At 32.3% G+C, this 16,890-nt stretch overlaps 2 protein-coding genes across 2 annotated transcripts; both read left to right on the forward strand.

The window, feature by feature from the left end:
• Positions 1–1,870: 1,870 nt before the first annotated feature.
• Positions 1,871–6,586, forward strand: Phum_PHUM596310 (uncharacterized protein; the record flags this gene model as incomplete). The annotated part of the gene is made up of 8 exons (XM_002432598.1): positions 1,871–1,914; positions 2,000–2,286; positions 5,001–5,095; positions 5,181–5,421; positions 5,586–5,663; positions 5,795–5,941; positions 6,082–6,189; positions 6,426–6,586. 8 exons carry the CDS (start codon positions 1,871–1,873, stop codon positions 6,584–6,586), a joined length of 1,161 nt encoding a protein of 386 aa, XP_002432643.1.
• Positions 6,587–9,370: 2,784 nt separating this feature from the next.
• Positions 9,371–15,926, forward strand: Phum_PHUM596320 (mitogen-activated protein kinase kinase kinase, putative; the record flags this gene model as incomplete). The annotated part of the gene is made up of 21 exons (XM_002432599.1): positions 9,371–9,616; positions 9,698–9,974; positions 10,019–10,148; positions 10,238–10,516; positions 10,610–10,780; positions 10,868–10,980; positions 11,051–11,230; positions 11,316–11,455; positions 11,680–11,849; positions 11,944–12,127; positions 12,211–12,344; positions 12,429–12,683; positions 12,764–12,941; positions 13,027–13,262; positions 13,426–13,498; positions 13,723–13,766; positions 14,202–14,526; positions 14,617–14,775; positions 14,852–15,339; positions 15,470–15,678; positions 15,769–15,926. 21 exons carry the CDS (start codon positions 9,371–9,373, stop codon positions 15,924–15,926), a joined length of 4,149 nt encoding a protein of 1,382 aa, XP_002432644.1.
• Positions 15,927–16,890: the final 964 nt, after the last annotated feature.

A 16,890-nucleotide genomic window follows, 5' to 3' on the forward strand; every position in this document is an offset into this window, starting at 1 on the left:
AAGGTATAAAGGCATACCGCGAACGAATTTAAATTTAACGTTTTTTTTTGTTCGATAGGAAATGACGTCAGTAAAATATCATCGTTCGTTTCGTTTTTTTTCGCGATTTTTTTTTTTTTTTTTTTTTATTTTTCCGACGGACGCGACGTTTTCCGACCGACATTACACAAAAAATTGGAATGAGTAATGCATCGGTACAATTATTTTATTATAAATGACGGATAATATTAATAAAAAAAAAAAAAAAGGGTTGGGAAAAATGAAAATGTTTCGGGGAATGGACCTACGCGACCAAAGAGAGCAAGAGAGAGGGGGGGATAAAAGGGGAGGTGCAGATGCGGGAGGGATGGGGGGGGCGTAAACCGAAATAATAAAAAAAATCGGAAGGAAGAATGATGGTTTTGATATGATATTAATGTTAACTCGGATTTTTCGAAAAAAAAAAAAAAAAAAAAACGAATTGAATTATTGCGACATTTCGAATGGAAAAAGCGGACATTGCACAAAACAACAACAATGAAAATGAGTATATAATTCTTTCTAGAAAAATAATAATAATAATAATAACAACAATTTTTTTTTTTTATCGTTATCATTATTATTATTATTATTGATTAATCGAAAGCTAGCTTTTGTTATTTTTTCGGCAACATCGCACGAACGTTTTTACCGTTCTTTTTTTTTAGACACCCACCCCCCCCCACGTTGACCGAATCATCATCATCATCATCCCTTTAGATGTGTGACGTTTCACGTGACCACCCGTACCTTCTTCCTCCCCCCGTCCCTTCCCCCCGTTTCAAAAAGAAAAGCGATATAAAAATCCCGTAATAAAAACGCAAAATTTATTTTAAACTACCTAAACTTGTAAGATGATGACACGATACGAACGTAAATTTTTTTTTTTTTCTTTTTCTTTTTCTTCTGCCACTTTTAAAAATAAATTTAAAATTAACCGTTTTTTTTTTTTTTTTTAAAAATAAATGTCAATGCGAATCGTTCATTAGAAACCGATTTGACGGATGCTAGCTAAGTTAAAATGTATGTACGAGGGGTTGACAACAATTGACCGTGTTACTCTAGCTAAGGGTGAAGAATGGTTGACATTGTTGGGGAATGATTTTATTCTCAATAATAAACTCTCTCTCTCTCTCTCTAGTAAGAATAATAATAATAATAATAATAATAAAACAGTTAGAAAAATAATAATAATGATGATGATCGCGACAACGACTACGAACTTATACATTTCGAATTTTCCTCCCACCATTATGTAATAACTATTATTATTATTATTATTATTATTATTATTATTATTATTATTATTATTATTATTATTATTGTAAACGATACAAATACATGATAAATAACTTTGGAAAAAAAAAAAAATAGAATTTTTTATGTACATAAATTTTAGTTTAACATTTTTATTACTATGATGAAAAGAAAAAGAGAAAAATATACGTTATTTGATGAATTTAATAAATTTTGTCTGTTGCAAGAGAGAGAGAGAGAAGGGAAAACGAAGAGAGAGATAGAGAGAAAAAAAATGGAAAATTTTTCTTTTTTTTTTTTTGCTGGATATAAAATGGCAGAAACGAAACAATAATTTTAATAAAGAAACGCATTAAATAAAAGCGATCACATTTGTTAATGGCACTTGGAAAAAGTTTTTAAACTAATTTCTCCCAAAAGAGCTTTTCTAAGATTTTCTTTAAGAGAGAGAGAGACAGGAAGGAAGAGGGAGGGAGGGGGAAGGGGACAGATAGGTAAAATAGTGATTTTTTTTTTCTTTCCTTGTTCTCGAACCCCCCCCCTCCCCGAAAATTTTGTCTTTGTATTGGCATGAGATTTGGTTTGTTGGAATGAGATGTCGGAGGGTTTCGATATGAAAAAAAAAAAAAAATTGTGTGCGTGGGTGGGTGTGCGCGAGCGAGAGTTTTTTTTTTTTTTTTTTTTTTCATTGTTGTCTTCTTGTTTTTTTTTTTAGGATCGTTAGGAATAAAGCTGCTGAAAAAGCGAAACACGTTCACCATCAGCAACAAAGCTCTCAACAATCTAATAATAATAATAACAGCTTACCTCACGGCGGGGCGAGCGTTTCAGTCATAACGCATGCCCCCTCGGTCGGTGTCCCCCATCATACGTCGGCGCACCATGCGGCGGCGGCAGCGGCGGCGGCAGAACGGGGGACAACGGCGTATAGTATTAGTGGCATTTTAGGAATACCTCATCCCGATCCAAATGGAAACATACCCAAAAGAAAAAGGGAAGAAATTCATCCGAGTAAGTATTTTTTCTTTTCTTTTCTTTTCTTTTTTTTCTCTCTCTCTCCCCCTCCCTCTTTCTTTCTCTTCCCGGCAAAATAACGATTCGAATCATCTGTAAAGAATAAAAATTATTAAAATATAATGCATACGTCACAAAATCATACTCACGCTCTCATTGGTTAATTTTTGTCAATTTCTATATGATTTACGTCACCGATAAGATAAACATGATTTTTTTTTTTTACATACTATTCAATTATAACGAAACGGTCGTTTTTCGAATTAAATTTTTTTTTTTTTTTTTAATTAAAAATGGCGGAAGTTTTTGGCAAATGAAAAAAAAAAAAAAAAACGATATATATTCTACCCTTGTGGTGGCAGCGGCGACGACGACGACGATTTAAACGAGGAGGCGTCGGATATAAAAGCAAAGACAAATGAAAATGTAATTTAATGTGGCCGCAGTGCAAATGAAATTTTCGAATATACACGCTATCTACGTATATACACGCTTCCATCTTTTCCCTCCCCCCCCCTCTTTCTCTCTCTCTTTCACTCATTTATTTTCTTTCTCTTTTTTTTTTTTAATTTTACCGTTAAGGCCGCCTTTTTTTTTTTAAATAATTAATTTTAAAAATTATTTTTCCTACGTTTACGTCACTTGACTTCCGTCTACTACTGCCACGTCTCTTCCCCATAAAATTTTCCTTAAACTTTATATCGTATTTCTTTATGTATCATTGAGGGAAAACAAACGATAGAAACGACAACGACAACAACAAAGACAATGAATAAAAAAGAAAAAGACACAATTAAAAAATGAGGCAAATTGAAAGAGTAAATCATATCCATTACGAGATTTAGGGTTGTGAAAATCATCATCATCATCATCATCATCCACCTACCCTTATAAAAAAAAAAATATATACTTGATGGAGTTTTAAAATCCCAAGTGATCATCTCACAATTCGATCATCATTCCATAATAGACAACAAAACACAAGTAATCCAATTTGACTTTTACTTCATCCCCTTCCTAACACACCCCCATCCACACACGTACGCATTAAGCAGACGCTTTTCCCTTTTCTATAAATCTCATCCCTCACTTTAATACCAACCTACCAACACCTACCTAATGTACCTAAAGAAACTTTCATACGAAACAAATCTTATGATGATAACAACCCTTAACGAAAGAAAAAGGAAAATTTTCTCATTTTTATCGTCGGTCGTATTTGTGTGAAATTAATAATAATAATAATGATGATTCCATTATCATTGCCATACTGGAGAGATTATGATTAAGCCATTTCCTCCGACAATAAAAAAGAAGAAAACAACAACCCCAATTGTCATATTCCATAAAAGGCTTCTGTTTTCTATCGGGTTACGATTAACTCGATTAAATCGCTTCGATTCGCTGCAACTATTCATTCACAATCATTCATTCATTCACTTCACACCCTATTTCGTATTTAGGACCACCAGTTCAATTATTATTATTATTATTCATCCCCGAATAATTTTTTTGAAAAAAAAAAAAAAATTTTTTTTTTTTTTATTATTAATTTTCCAATCGAATTATTTTATACTTTCGATAAAGGCAAATGTTCTTCTTCTTCTTCTTCCTATCGTACTCCCGTAAGTAGTATCCATATAACATTGCTACCAACATTGTTTTTTTTTTTTTTTTTCAAGTGAAATCTTTCTTCTTTTTGTTTGTTTGTTTGTATCGAACAAAATAATTCCTTCATCCGTATCGAACATTCGATTGTAATATTAGCTTTCTATTTTCTTTTTTACTTTCATTAATTTCTTCTCTCTCTCTCTCTCTCTCTCTCTCTCTCTCTCTCTCTCTCTCTCTTTTAACGGTTTTAATTTATAATTAATAAAAAAATTAATAAATTTTTTTTTTTTGTTATTCTTTGGCTTCGATTCAAATTTTTTTGTAACAAACAATAAAACGTTTGTTTGTTTGTTTGTTCTTTACTCACAAAAAAAAAGACGAGGACGACAAGCAGACGACGATGAATCAAATTTATATTAAAAAAAAAAAGAAAGAGAGAAAATTGAATGAAAATCTTTTGGGAATTATTTGAAAATTTCTTTGATCCCTATGTTATGTAGTACGGGGTGACCCTTCGACTGGATAGTAGAGATATCCTAAGTATATATCAACGGTTGTTTTGGAAACAAACGATAACTCACTCGCTCACTGTTTGTTTCATTGTTTGTTGTTTGAAAAACTAAAATTTATTTAAAACCTTTTTAAAATAATAAACTCGACGAATAAGGTTTTTTCACTTTTCCTTTTCCCTTTTTTTCTTTACAATTTTATTATTATTATTATCTGTTCGTGATTCTAAATAAATAAAAAAATTATTTGACGCCTATGTAATTTTTCCAACGTGACGTCAGTTTTTTTTTTTTTTTTGCTGACAAACAACACTTAACAAAGTGATAAAGAGAGAGAGAGAGAGAAAAATTCAACAAAAGAATTCAAGAGTCAGAATCGTTTCATCTATTTTGGGAGGAGATTTAAGACGAAACAGGAAACGGAAGTTACCCTAGCTTAACGTACTATGTTTTCGACTCTCTCTCCCTTCACTTCCGGTTTAGCCATTACTTATAGTTTTTTTTTTTTTTTCCATCGAATACTCAAATCCAAACGATTATTATCATTATCATTTCGCGTTGTTTTGATGAGTTTTTTATTATTTTTATCAGATGATAACAGAGAACAACAACAGCTCAACGGTCATCCGGATGAAGAAATAAAAAGACAAAGAACTCAATATAACGGTGATCAATTATATTCGAACGTGAGTCTTCCATTGATTTTTTTCTTGAAAAAAAAAAAAACGTTCGAACGAATCCGCCATTTTGAAAATTTTTTTTATATTTTAGCTTTGGCCGAGTAAGTGGAGTATAAAAGAAGAACATAAACTTCTTTCCGAACTGAATAGCGGCGGAGGTGGAGGTGGCGGTGGTGGCGGCGGCGGCGGCGGAGGTGGTGGCGGTGGAGGAAACGGAAACAGTCCTTATTACGATGGCCAAAGTTTTCCGTCATCAACGACGGCGACTGATATTTACGATACTATGCAACAGACTGGTCCTGTATATACTCCTCCGATACCTTCTTCATTAGGTATGGATAATAATTCCAATCGTTTGCTATTATTTTTGTCGCCATTTTGTTTTTTTTTTCTTTGTGTCATTTCCGCTTTTGATTATTGCGTGCGCATATTTTTTCGTGATTTGAGTTGTTTTTTTCTTTTTTTTTGTTGTTAATTTTGTTAATTTTGCATGAAGGTGGGTCATTAACTCCGTTGGCGCCGATAACGATGCAAGAAATAAAATTGGATCCATCAATATCGCCTTATAATCAAGGTACGGTTTTAAACATTTATTATAATTATTAATATTAAATCCGCCATGTTTGTTTTTTTTTCCGCATTTGTACATTACTTAATTAGTAGATATAGTTTGCTAGTGATATGTTTGACCATGTTTTTATATAGAAAATAACGGAGGGTATGGAACTCCCGTCGAAGCAGCGGATCCGCCACATACCGGTAATTCACCCGATCCGGGATTAACGACACTGCAACCTGGAAACGCACCTCCTTACACAATGTTACCAACATTTACGCATTACGCAACACCAGGTAAGATATTTTGTCCGATGCGAGAAAATTATTTCCTACCGCGACAAATTTCCCTCGTAAATTTTCCCTCGCGTCCGAGAGGGGCAAAAAAGAAAAAAAATTATTAATTTTTATTATTATTATTATTTTTATTTTCCCAGCAGGAAGCGGAGGTGTTAGCGATTACGGATACAGCGGAGCTTATTCTCAATACACAACTTCTCCCTATTCGACTTATTCGTATCCTACGGGCTCAACAGGACTTCTCAGTAAGTAATCAGTGAGTACGTTAAATATAAATAAAAAAAAACGTAGGACGACGACGCTACGCTAAGGGGTTTATTTAAAACAGGAAACGGAAACAAAAAATTTTTTTGTACTTACATTGATTTTCGTCCGGTGATTTGACAAATACCTGAAAATAATAATAATAATAATGAATTAACGATTGTTTTTTAATTTAAATATTAAGGTTCTCCGTATTACTACATGAACGGATCTCAAGGAAATCAAAATCAAGGAAACATTGATGGTAATTCGGAAGTCATGTCGAGATCGCCACTTGCTGCGACAAGAGCTAATTCAGGTGCCAGCGCATCATCGCCGACAGATAGCGCTTGCCAGGAAAAACCACAATTATCATCCGCGGGTATGTTTATAGGATGACAACAGGATGTGAGCAGGTGAACGACTACGGATTAATTTCATTTAAGATATAAACCAAAATTATAAATAAAATAAGAAAGACAATTAATTATTCATTTCATGCCAAAAAATTAATTATTTGTAATTAAAACGACGAAACAACAAACAAACAACAAACAAACAAACAAACAAAAATTTTCTTTCTTTTTTTTTTTTTGTTAAAAATCTTTTACGATTTTTTATCCCATCGGGGGTGAAATTTTATAAAGATCTCAAAATTAATTTTATCATTATTATTATTACTTAATTTTTTTTTCCAACTCGAACAACAACAACAACAACAACAACCGTACAACAACCGTACAAACACTTATTCATAGTTTAAATTTATCCAACAACAATCGCGACAACAACCCACGTGTAAACGAAAAAAATATTAATAATGTCATTTTTACGTTTTTCTCATTAATTATTATTAACCGTTAAAAAATAATAATAATAATAATGATAATGATAATAATGATAATGATAATAATGATTGCACCATTTTTAATGGTAAAAAAAAAAAGAAAGAAAAAAAAAAACTTGTAAATAGTGATGATATATATATATATATATATATATATATATATATATATATATATACATACGATTATGTGTGTACACACTCATATATACATAGATTGTAAAAAATCAATAATTAATTATTAATTTATAATTATGTAAAATGATAATAATGATAATGATGATAGTGATGATGATGATGATGATGATGATGCCACAACCCAATATAGTATGAAAAAATTTTAATAGATTGTAATAAATTAAAAAATTTTTTTTTTTTTGTATCATAATCAAAAATAATAATAATTATTATTTATTATTATTGCAATGATAATGATAACGTTTTATATTTTGAATTATTAATAAATAATTAAAAAAAAACCAAAGAAAAACTTGGTGTGATGATGATGATGATGATGAATACATTTTACAATAGTAAAACATTTTATAATCATTCAGACCTTTTTTTTTTTTTTTTTTTAAAAATAAAAGCAGAAGACATTTATAAAAAAAAAAAAGCAGAAGACATTTATTAAAAAAAAAAAATAAAAAAAATAAACTCTAGTCTTTAACATAATAAGTTTATCATCAATATGATAATAATATTAATAATTTTTTTTTCTAAAACATAAAAATAACCAAAGTTAAAATTAATTGAATTTAAATTTGTTAATAATGATAATGATAATGATGATAAAGCCAAAATTATAATTTTGTGTCAAACCTAGTCTTATTATTTGAATCATAAATCAATAATTTTGTTTTTGATTGATTGAACATTAAGGTCTGAATGATTACATTATATATAGATATGATATGCAATAATAATAATAAAATGGCTCATCTTGGAATAGAATTTGATTTTTTTTTGTTTTCTTTTTTTTTTTTTTTTTTTTACATGCACCACTCTATTGTTTTTGCACAGTCAAAACATAATAAAAATTAAAAAAAAAAAAAAAAATTAAAAAAAATTTGCACATCACACTATATAATTAGCACTGATTTTTTTTTTTTTTTAAATAATGTTCAATATATATATATATATATATATAAATATATATATATATTTTTTTTAAATTAAATAAACGATTGGAAAAAATAAATAAACTAGCATGTTAATTTAATTTTTGTGCAATAAATTAAAAAAGTGAAAAAAAAAAAAAAAAAAATTACATTTATAGTTTTGGATCATTTCTTTTTTCATTTCATCATTTATTTATAATTATCCTTTCTTAATAAAACTATCCCAATAAATATAAATAATAATAATAATAATAATAATGATTTAAATAAGTTTACTCACAACGTTTGTAACGCAAAAAGCATCCCCAAAATTTTTTAATCCTTAATCGCAAATAAAATAACCGCCAATCAACCGCCATTTTATATTTCTTTATTAATAAAAAATAAAATTTCTTTTTTTTTTTTTCGGGGCCTTTTTATGTTGGCAACGCGTTTTTCCCTTAACCGACCGACCGATCGTCTTCTGCCATGTTAATCCTATCGTAAATATTCTTTTGTTTTTAAAGATTTATTATTTTTCCGTGTTCGATTCGTACGGTTATGTTTACGTATTAAAAACGCTCTATTTGTAAATAATTGATTTATTATTATTATTATTAAAAATGTTTACGAAAGAAAAATAAAAAACTGGGGATGAGGGGGAGGGGGGAGAAAAAAAAAAAATTGTTTTAATTTGAAATTGTGTTAATTGTGTTTCTTTTCAAGAAAAAAAATTTTTTGCGTTATCAGTGATTGTATATAAATCCAATTAATCACATTTATTATTATTTATATTGAACGGATTTTATTATGATTTTTTATTAGGTAGTTGTATGTAAACAACGACCTTGAAGCATGATCGTTCATGTTATTATTCAATAGTGTTTTTTTTTTTTTTTTTTTTTTTTTTTTTACAAAAAAAAATAATAAAATTTTTGTTTGTTATGTGATCCTTTTTGTTTTTGATTAATGCCAGTTTATTTTTCATGACGGAAAAAAAAAAAAAAAAGAATTTGAATGTTATTTCAACCTAACTACCTACACCATACGTACTACTCCCACAGGTACAAGTTTTTTTTGTTTATTATTATTATTATTTTTTGTTTAAAATTGTCTTATTTGATTTTTTTTCAACCTGATTTGTGTGTTTTGATGTGTGTGTGTGTGTGTGTGTGTGTGTGCAGGTATGAAATATAAAAACATCTGTTACACTTACTTCAATAATATAATAATCGACAAATGAAAATGCCTATCGGATTTGTCGAAAGACCTCCAAGTCCTGCGACAAATGCTTCAGATAGCAAAAGTGTCGCAGAGTCATTGACTAGCGAGAATTCATTACAAATCAATTCTCCAAGACCGCAAATGGATGTCGCTTGCGTTTTGGATCTTCATCAATCCGAACATTTAAGTCACAGGAAAAAAGCATTGGAAGAATTGAAAATTGCCTGTAATCAAATCAATGCACAATTACATCACATAACAGTTGAGTCAAACAATTGTCAATTATTGTTCATGCAAATCGTTTTAAACGCAAGTTTATTATTATCATTATTATTTTTTCAGTTTGAAAAATTAGATTTCGGTGAAACTAACATGGTGGATACATTTTACAATGCAGATGTGGCTGTTATTGATTTATCAATTCAATTACAGCAAAGCGGTTTGTTTTATCATTTAGGTGTGAGAGAATCGTTTGGAATGAAACAGAATATTGTTATGTTAAACGATCAAAATCCGGAATCAACGCTGAGATTAAAGGTAATCGAACTTGAGAAAAATAATAATGATGATGACAATGATAATAGAATTTTTCTTTCAAATTCTCGATTGTGTGATTTCAGTTATCATGCGACAGTTACATATTTGTCAGCTACAGATTATTAGAAAATAATTTTTGCGTCACGACGAATCCAACGGCGGCAAAATTTCAAACGGACGATGCCGCATTAGACATGAAACAACCGTTAAATGTTAAATTGAAAAAATTATTACAAGACGTTGAAATTCAATCCAAGTAAGGAGAAACGTTTACAATCCGAGTCCTGGAAAACCCCAAAAATTTGATTTAAATAAATTAAGAACAATTTTCTTTTTCTTTTCCAGAGTTCACATGAAAGAAAAATTTCTATCGGATTTACGTAAAGCACGTGAAATATATGCAGGGGCCGAACTATCCAAAGTTTTGCATAATTTAAGAGCGAGATTAGACGATCCGAACATATTAAGCGGTGACGTCGTGTTAAATTTATTAATATCGTTCAGAGAGATACAAGACTACGATGCCATGGTGACTTTGGTAGACGATTTGAAAACTGTTCACACTAAAAAAAGTTACATAAGCACTCCGCTAATACGATATTTATACGCGTTCGCATTAAACAGGTGAGTGAGAGAGAGAGAGAGAGAGAAGGGAAACGGAAAGGAGCCCCTGTGGGAAATTTCGATCCTTTGAATTAAATAAATTTTTTTTTAAAGACGTGATAAACCCGGTGATAAGGAAAGAGCTTTAAACGTTATTGAAGAAGCATTAAAACACAAGGAAAATCATTTTCCCGACATGATTTGTTTATGCGGAAGAATTTACAAAGACAAATTCGTCAAATCCGATTATCAGGATTCTGAAAGTTTAAAAAACGCCATACACTGGTTCGTAACGGTTTTTTTTTTTTTTTTTTTTTTAAATTTTCCTTTTTACCTTCCGTTATCACGTTCGATTTATTTATTTCCTTCAAGGTATCGGAAAGGTTTCGAAGTTCAACCCAACGAATACGCGGGAATCAATTTGGCGACTCTATTAGTCATAGCCGGCGGTGAAATATCGAAATCGTCGGAATTACAACACATAGGTATTTATCGAACGAACGATGTATCGATGTATCGATGTATCGGAAAATAAATTAAATTTCTTACTTCCAGCTTTGGTACTTAATAATTTAATCGGTAAAAAGGGAAGTTTGTCGTCGTTGAAAGACTACTGGGACGTGGCGACATTTTTCGAAATATCCGTTTTGGCCGAGGATTACACGAAAGCGATTCAAGCGGCCGAATGCATGTACAATTTAAAACCCCCCAATTGGTACCTGAAATCGACCATCGGTGAGTTCCATTTCATGACTTTCGGGTTTTCCTTCCCCCCCCCTCTTTCCCCCAACCCTCAATTTTTGTTTTTTCAATTTTTCAGGAAACATATCGTTGATCGATCGGTTCAGAAAGAAAAACGAAGAGTCTGAATCGTCACCGGAAGAACAAATATTTCAATATTGGATGGAATATTTTGTCGAAGCTATCAGTAGCGAAGTCGGAGACATAATTAGGTTTCCGGTGAGTTTTGCGGTCGTCGGTTAGAATTTTATAAGTGCCCCCTCCCCTCCCCGTTAACGTCGGTTATAATCTTTTTTTTTTTTTTTTATAACGCTTTCCGATTTATTTAAAATCTAGTAAGTATTTTCACGTGTCAAAAAAATTTTTTTTTAAATTTTCCAAATGTCGGATCCGTTAAAAAAATTATCGTCATTTTTATATTGTAATTAATATCGAACGCTCAGGTATTGGTGCTCGAACCCAGCAAGGAATTGTTACCGAGTTACGTGAACGTTAATTTGGGGGCCGAAGAAAAATCAATACAATTATGGAATTTGTGTTTGGATCAAATGAAAAACACGTGCAAAAAAGTTCACGATTGGTTATTTCCCGCCAACTCGATCAAAAGCGTGAGGTACGATCACGTAAGAAAAACCCCGAGAATAAACAAAAAAAAAAAAAAAAAAAGTTATCTTAACGAAATTGTTGTTGTTGTTGTTGTTTGACAGTTTATACAAACGAGACGAAAGATGTTTGTTTTTATACGTTCATCACAATTCGGATGATTTTCAAATGTTTTTCCCAAATTCCGAATACCGTCAAAAATTCTACGATCTCATATTGGAAATGACGAGAGACCAAGAAGGAATGGTCACGGATCTCGATTCGGATCTATCTTGTCATCAGATAAAAGTATCATTATTATCATCATTTTAAAACGAGTTTTCTTTTTCCCTCCCCCCTCCCCTTTTAAAAAAAAAAAAATTTTGTTTCAGTACGAATACGATTTGGATGAAAACGGTAAAAGGATCGTTCTCGGAAAGGGAACCTACGGAGTCGTTTTCGCCGCGAGAGATCTCAACACTCAAGTTCGTATCGCCGTAAAAGAAATACCGGAAAAAAATCTCGGGTACGTTTTTAATTGATTTTAATTCGGGGAGAGTTTTTTTTAATAATGCGAGTTTTTTCCCCCCCACCCCCTCCCTCCGTTTAGCGACGTTCAACCCCTTCACGAAGAAATAAAACTTCATTCGCAATTACGTCATAGAAACATAGTACAGTATTTGGGTTCCGTGTCGGAAAATAATTATTTTAAAATATTCATGGAACAAGTTCCCGGAGGTTCTCTGTCCGCGCTTTTAAGGTCGAAATGGGGACCTCTGAAAGGAAACGAGGGAACGATTAGTTTTTACACGAAACAAATGCTCGAAGGTTTAAAATATTTACACGATCAAAAAATCGTACACAGGTAAGAGTAATTTTTTTTTTTTTTTTGGGGGGGGGTTGGGGATACATGACGTCGGAGATCTTGTGACGATTTATTTTCAGGGATATAAAAGGTGATAACGTGTTGGTGAACACGTATTCGGGAGTCGTTAAAATTTCAGATTTCGGAACGTCGAAAAGATTGGCGGGAATATGTCCGAGCACGGAAACGTTCACGGGTACGCTTCAGTACATGGCACCGGAAGTTATCGACAAAGGACAAAGAGGATACGGAGCTCCCGTGAGTTTTCTACGAAAAGAAAAAAAAAAATTTCGAAAACGGGAAAAAAAAAAAAAAAAAAAACGAAAATTTGTCGTATTTTCAGGCCGACATATGGTCTTTGGGTTGCACGATCGTGGAAATGGCAACCGGAAAACCTCCCTTCATCGAATTGGGATCCCCACAAGCGGCCGTTTTCAAAGTCGGATTTTACAAGACTCATCCGGAAATACCCGCGGAATTGAGCGATCGTGCAAAAAATTTTATATTGAGGTGTTTCGTAGCGTCACCCGATGACAGAGCCACGGCCGCCGAACTTTTAGAAGACTGCTTTTTACACGAGTGAGCGATCGAAAGTGAATGCAATTAAAAAAAAAGGAAGCATCAATTTTCCGAAAAAATTTTCATTTTTTTTTTTTTTTCTGTTTGTTATTCACAGGAAAAAAACATCGAGATTGATAACGCCGACTGAATTAAATCGAAGCATTTCCGTTCCCGTGGATAGAATGATTTGTTCGAGAAAGGGAAATAATCAAAAAAACGGATTAAGAACTCATCAATCTCAAGATGAATGGTTGGTACCCCTGTGAATTTTTACCATTTTTTCTTTTTTTTTTTCATAATCATCATTATTATTATTAATCATTATTTCTACTACTACTACTACCGTTTCGTCACACGTTTCAAAAAAAAAAAAAAATTTTCTTTAGCACACCGAATAATTAGAGCGATTTTGGTTAAACTAACATTACGTATAAAAAATAATTATTGGATTTCTGGAATTTTCTGGTGGCAGGTTGAGTCTTGGATTCGCTTTCCCTTTTCATGTTTAAAAAGACAAAAAAGGTTTTGGTTTTTTTTTTTTTTTTTTTTTTTTGTTTTCTTTGTTAATGATTTTTTTTTACATATACAGTTTTTCATGTTTTTATTATTATTATTATTATTATTACAACGAGCCTAACGCATCTTTTATTTTCTGTCATCATTTTTTCATTTATGTAAAAAAACACTAACTTTCGTGTGTTGGCTTTCGTTCAGTTTTGGACTAACTCATACTCATCCTGGAAGCAGTCGCGAGTTACCGAGTTTGAAAACGTATCAACATTCACCGAACACAGATCTCACGTACTCGAGGTAAGGAATGTTTTTTCTTTTATATAAAAAAAAAAAAAAAAAAAAAAAACACTCTTTGGTAACAAAACGCGCGACGGTGACGAACAAAGATAGAAGAAGAAAAAAAAAAAACAAACAAACAAAAACGTTTCGTGATTTTCGTTCCAGCATGATGTCGGCCTCGACGTCGATGGCGGCGGCGGCGGCGACGACAACGACTTCACCCACTCTAGAAACGGATAATTCACTCGAAACAAATTCGACGGTTTCGAGCACGCGAAGATCATCGTCGACCGTGTACACACTCGGAGAAAGTGAATCCCGAAACGGTGGAACTCAAACGGATGCGGAACAAGATGGTTTTTACTTGTTGAAAAAAGACAGTCAGAGAAGGATGACACTGAGTCGGGTGCTAATGCAAGATGAAATGAAAATATGCGACGATTGGATGATGCACATAGATCACGAAATCGGGGATACGAATTTGACTTACGTGAGGGGTCACATAAAACTTTTCCCCGCGTTTTCCGCGAACGAAAATGCTGTTGTAAAAAAGAAGGATTTTTGTTATTTATTTTTTTAGAATCATTTGGAAATGCTTCTTCGGGGATTGAAAGAATACATAGCGGATGGAAATCGTCAAGCGGTCGAAACGATGATAAGAAACATCAAAGAAGAATTGGAATTCGATTGCGAAGCGCTTAACCATCTTCATTTGGCTATTTACCTACTCCAAGATTCGGTACTCAAAGTTTTCTTAACCCCCACCCCCCCGAAGAGGTCGAACGTCACGCTCTGCCATTTTATAATTTTTTCAGATAAATAAAATGTTGAGATCTCACAGCATCAAACCTCATTGGATGTTTGCTCTCGATAATCTAGTCCGTGACGCGGTTCAAGCCGTCGTAACAGTATTATCCCCCGAATTGGGAGCTAATCTCGCGGGAGAAGATTTACAAAAATCGCGGCTCGATGGTAACCTTTTGTTTTCTTCAACGATTCAATTTTTAAAAAATTGCTTTCCACTTCTACCACGCCCCCTCTTTTTCTCAGGTCATTCTTATTTGGGTTCGAGCACGAACATTTCGACGAAAAATTCCGTGGATAGTTACGGGGAAGTGACACCGTCCGTCAAATTACACTTGGATCAAATCTCGATTCTCAAATCGGAAAATTTCAAATTGATGAACGAAGTCATAGAGAGTCAGAAAACGATACACGGTTTGTTGAAACAAGTTTTGGAAGAGAATAAAAATCAAATACAATTTTTAAACAACACTCTCGAACAAATAAACAGCGTCGAAATGTTACGTCACAGGAGAGATACGGGGTAAATGTGCTGGAAAAGTTTCTCACCACCCCTCCCCCCTCGAAATTGTAAAAAAAAAAAAAAAAAATTGGAATTTTTTGTTTCGTACAAGGTACAGTTCTAGAAGTAACATGACAAATCACTCACCGGATTGTTGTTTGGTACCGCAAATCTCGACGACGGAAAACTATAACGATCCGGAATTGTCGAAATGGCTGTCGGAAGTCGTAGGTTTGGAACAAAACGTCGTTGATAAATTTCTAACGGAAGAATACACTCTCGACGATGTGTTGAATCAAATCACGAGAACGGATTTGAAAAGATTAAATTTAAAGGGTGAGTAAAGGCTTTTTATTTTTCCACTCTGTCGTACCTGAAAGAAGAAAAACGACGTTTTAAATTTTTTTTTTTTTACATTCGAATCAGGAGGAACGGAATTGAAAATATGGAGATCGATTTTAGAACACAGATCGTCATCGTCGAATAAGAAAAAAGAAGACAACGAGGATAATGAGGATTGGCATCAATCCCTGGAATACGTCGACGCGATCGATTGTTTTAGTCGACAAGATGTCGACACGTAATTTTTTTTTTTTTTTTTAAAAAAAAAAAAAAAAAGAAATAAAATGTTTATCTTGTGCCGTGCACAAATCTGTTGTAAAAAACTAATCAGTTGTTAATGTTTGTACAAAACTTTGTAGAAATGTATAATTACTACTGCTGCTGCTGCTGCTGCTGCTGCTGCTGCTGTTGCAAATGCTGCTGCAGAGCGGCTCTTTGTACGCGCATCAGAGAAAAAATAAAATAAAATATAAAAATGATTTATAAATTCAAAATTGTTTTTTTTTTTTTTTTTTTTGCACCCCGAATAGCAGACGATTTTTTTTTTTTTAATGAGAATAAAATGGCGTAAAACGCGCGTGACGGTTTCTATGACCTTTTTAAGAAGAAGAAGAAAAATGAAAATGATTTTTTGAGGTCGTTCTTTTTTAACACAACAAAAACTTCATTATAATGATAATAATATTTAATTTATCGCGAAATCAGTCGTTCAACAATGGCGACAACTCAATAGTAATAATATTCAAAAAAAAAAATAAACAGGAAAAGGAACGCGTGACGAAACAAACTCAAATAGTAATAATAAAAAATGGCGACAATTGTCGTAAACACACAAAAGAATAATAATTGAAATACATCATAAAAACTGGGGAGAAAAAGAAAAAGAAGAAAAGAAAACAATTAATAAACAAACAAACGAACGAACGAGTTTAAGTAATAATAAGGTAAAAGACAAAACAAAACAAAATAATAATAATTTGTTTGTTTGTTTGTTTGTTAAACAAAAAAAAAAAAAAAATTTTTTTGAAAATTGTTTTGAAAATCGATCCATCGATCGATGAATCGATGAATCGATGTTCGTTAGTTATTTTAAATCATCGTCACGTTCGCATAATTAAAAAAAATTGAGTTCACGCGCGTGACGTTCAAAGGCGATAAACTCACGGCGTGACATTTAATATGGGTTTGCCATATTTAAATAAACGT

Source organism: Pediculus humanus, genomic scaffold, assembly GCF_000006295.1.
Source record: "Pediculus humanus corporis 1103172108315 genomic scaffold, whole genome shotgun sequence".
NCBI classification, from domain to species: Eukaryota; Metazoa; Arthropoda; class Insecta; order Psocodea; family Pediculidae; genus Pediculus; species Pediculus humanus.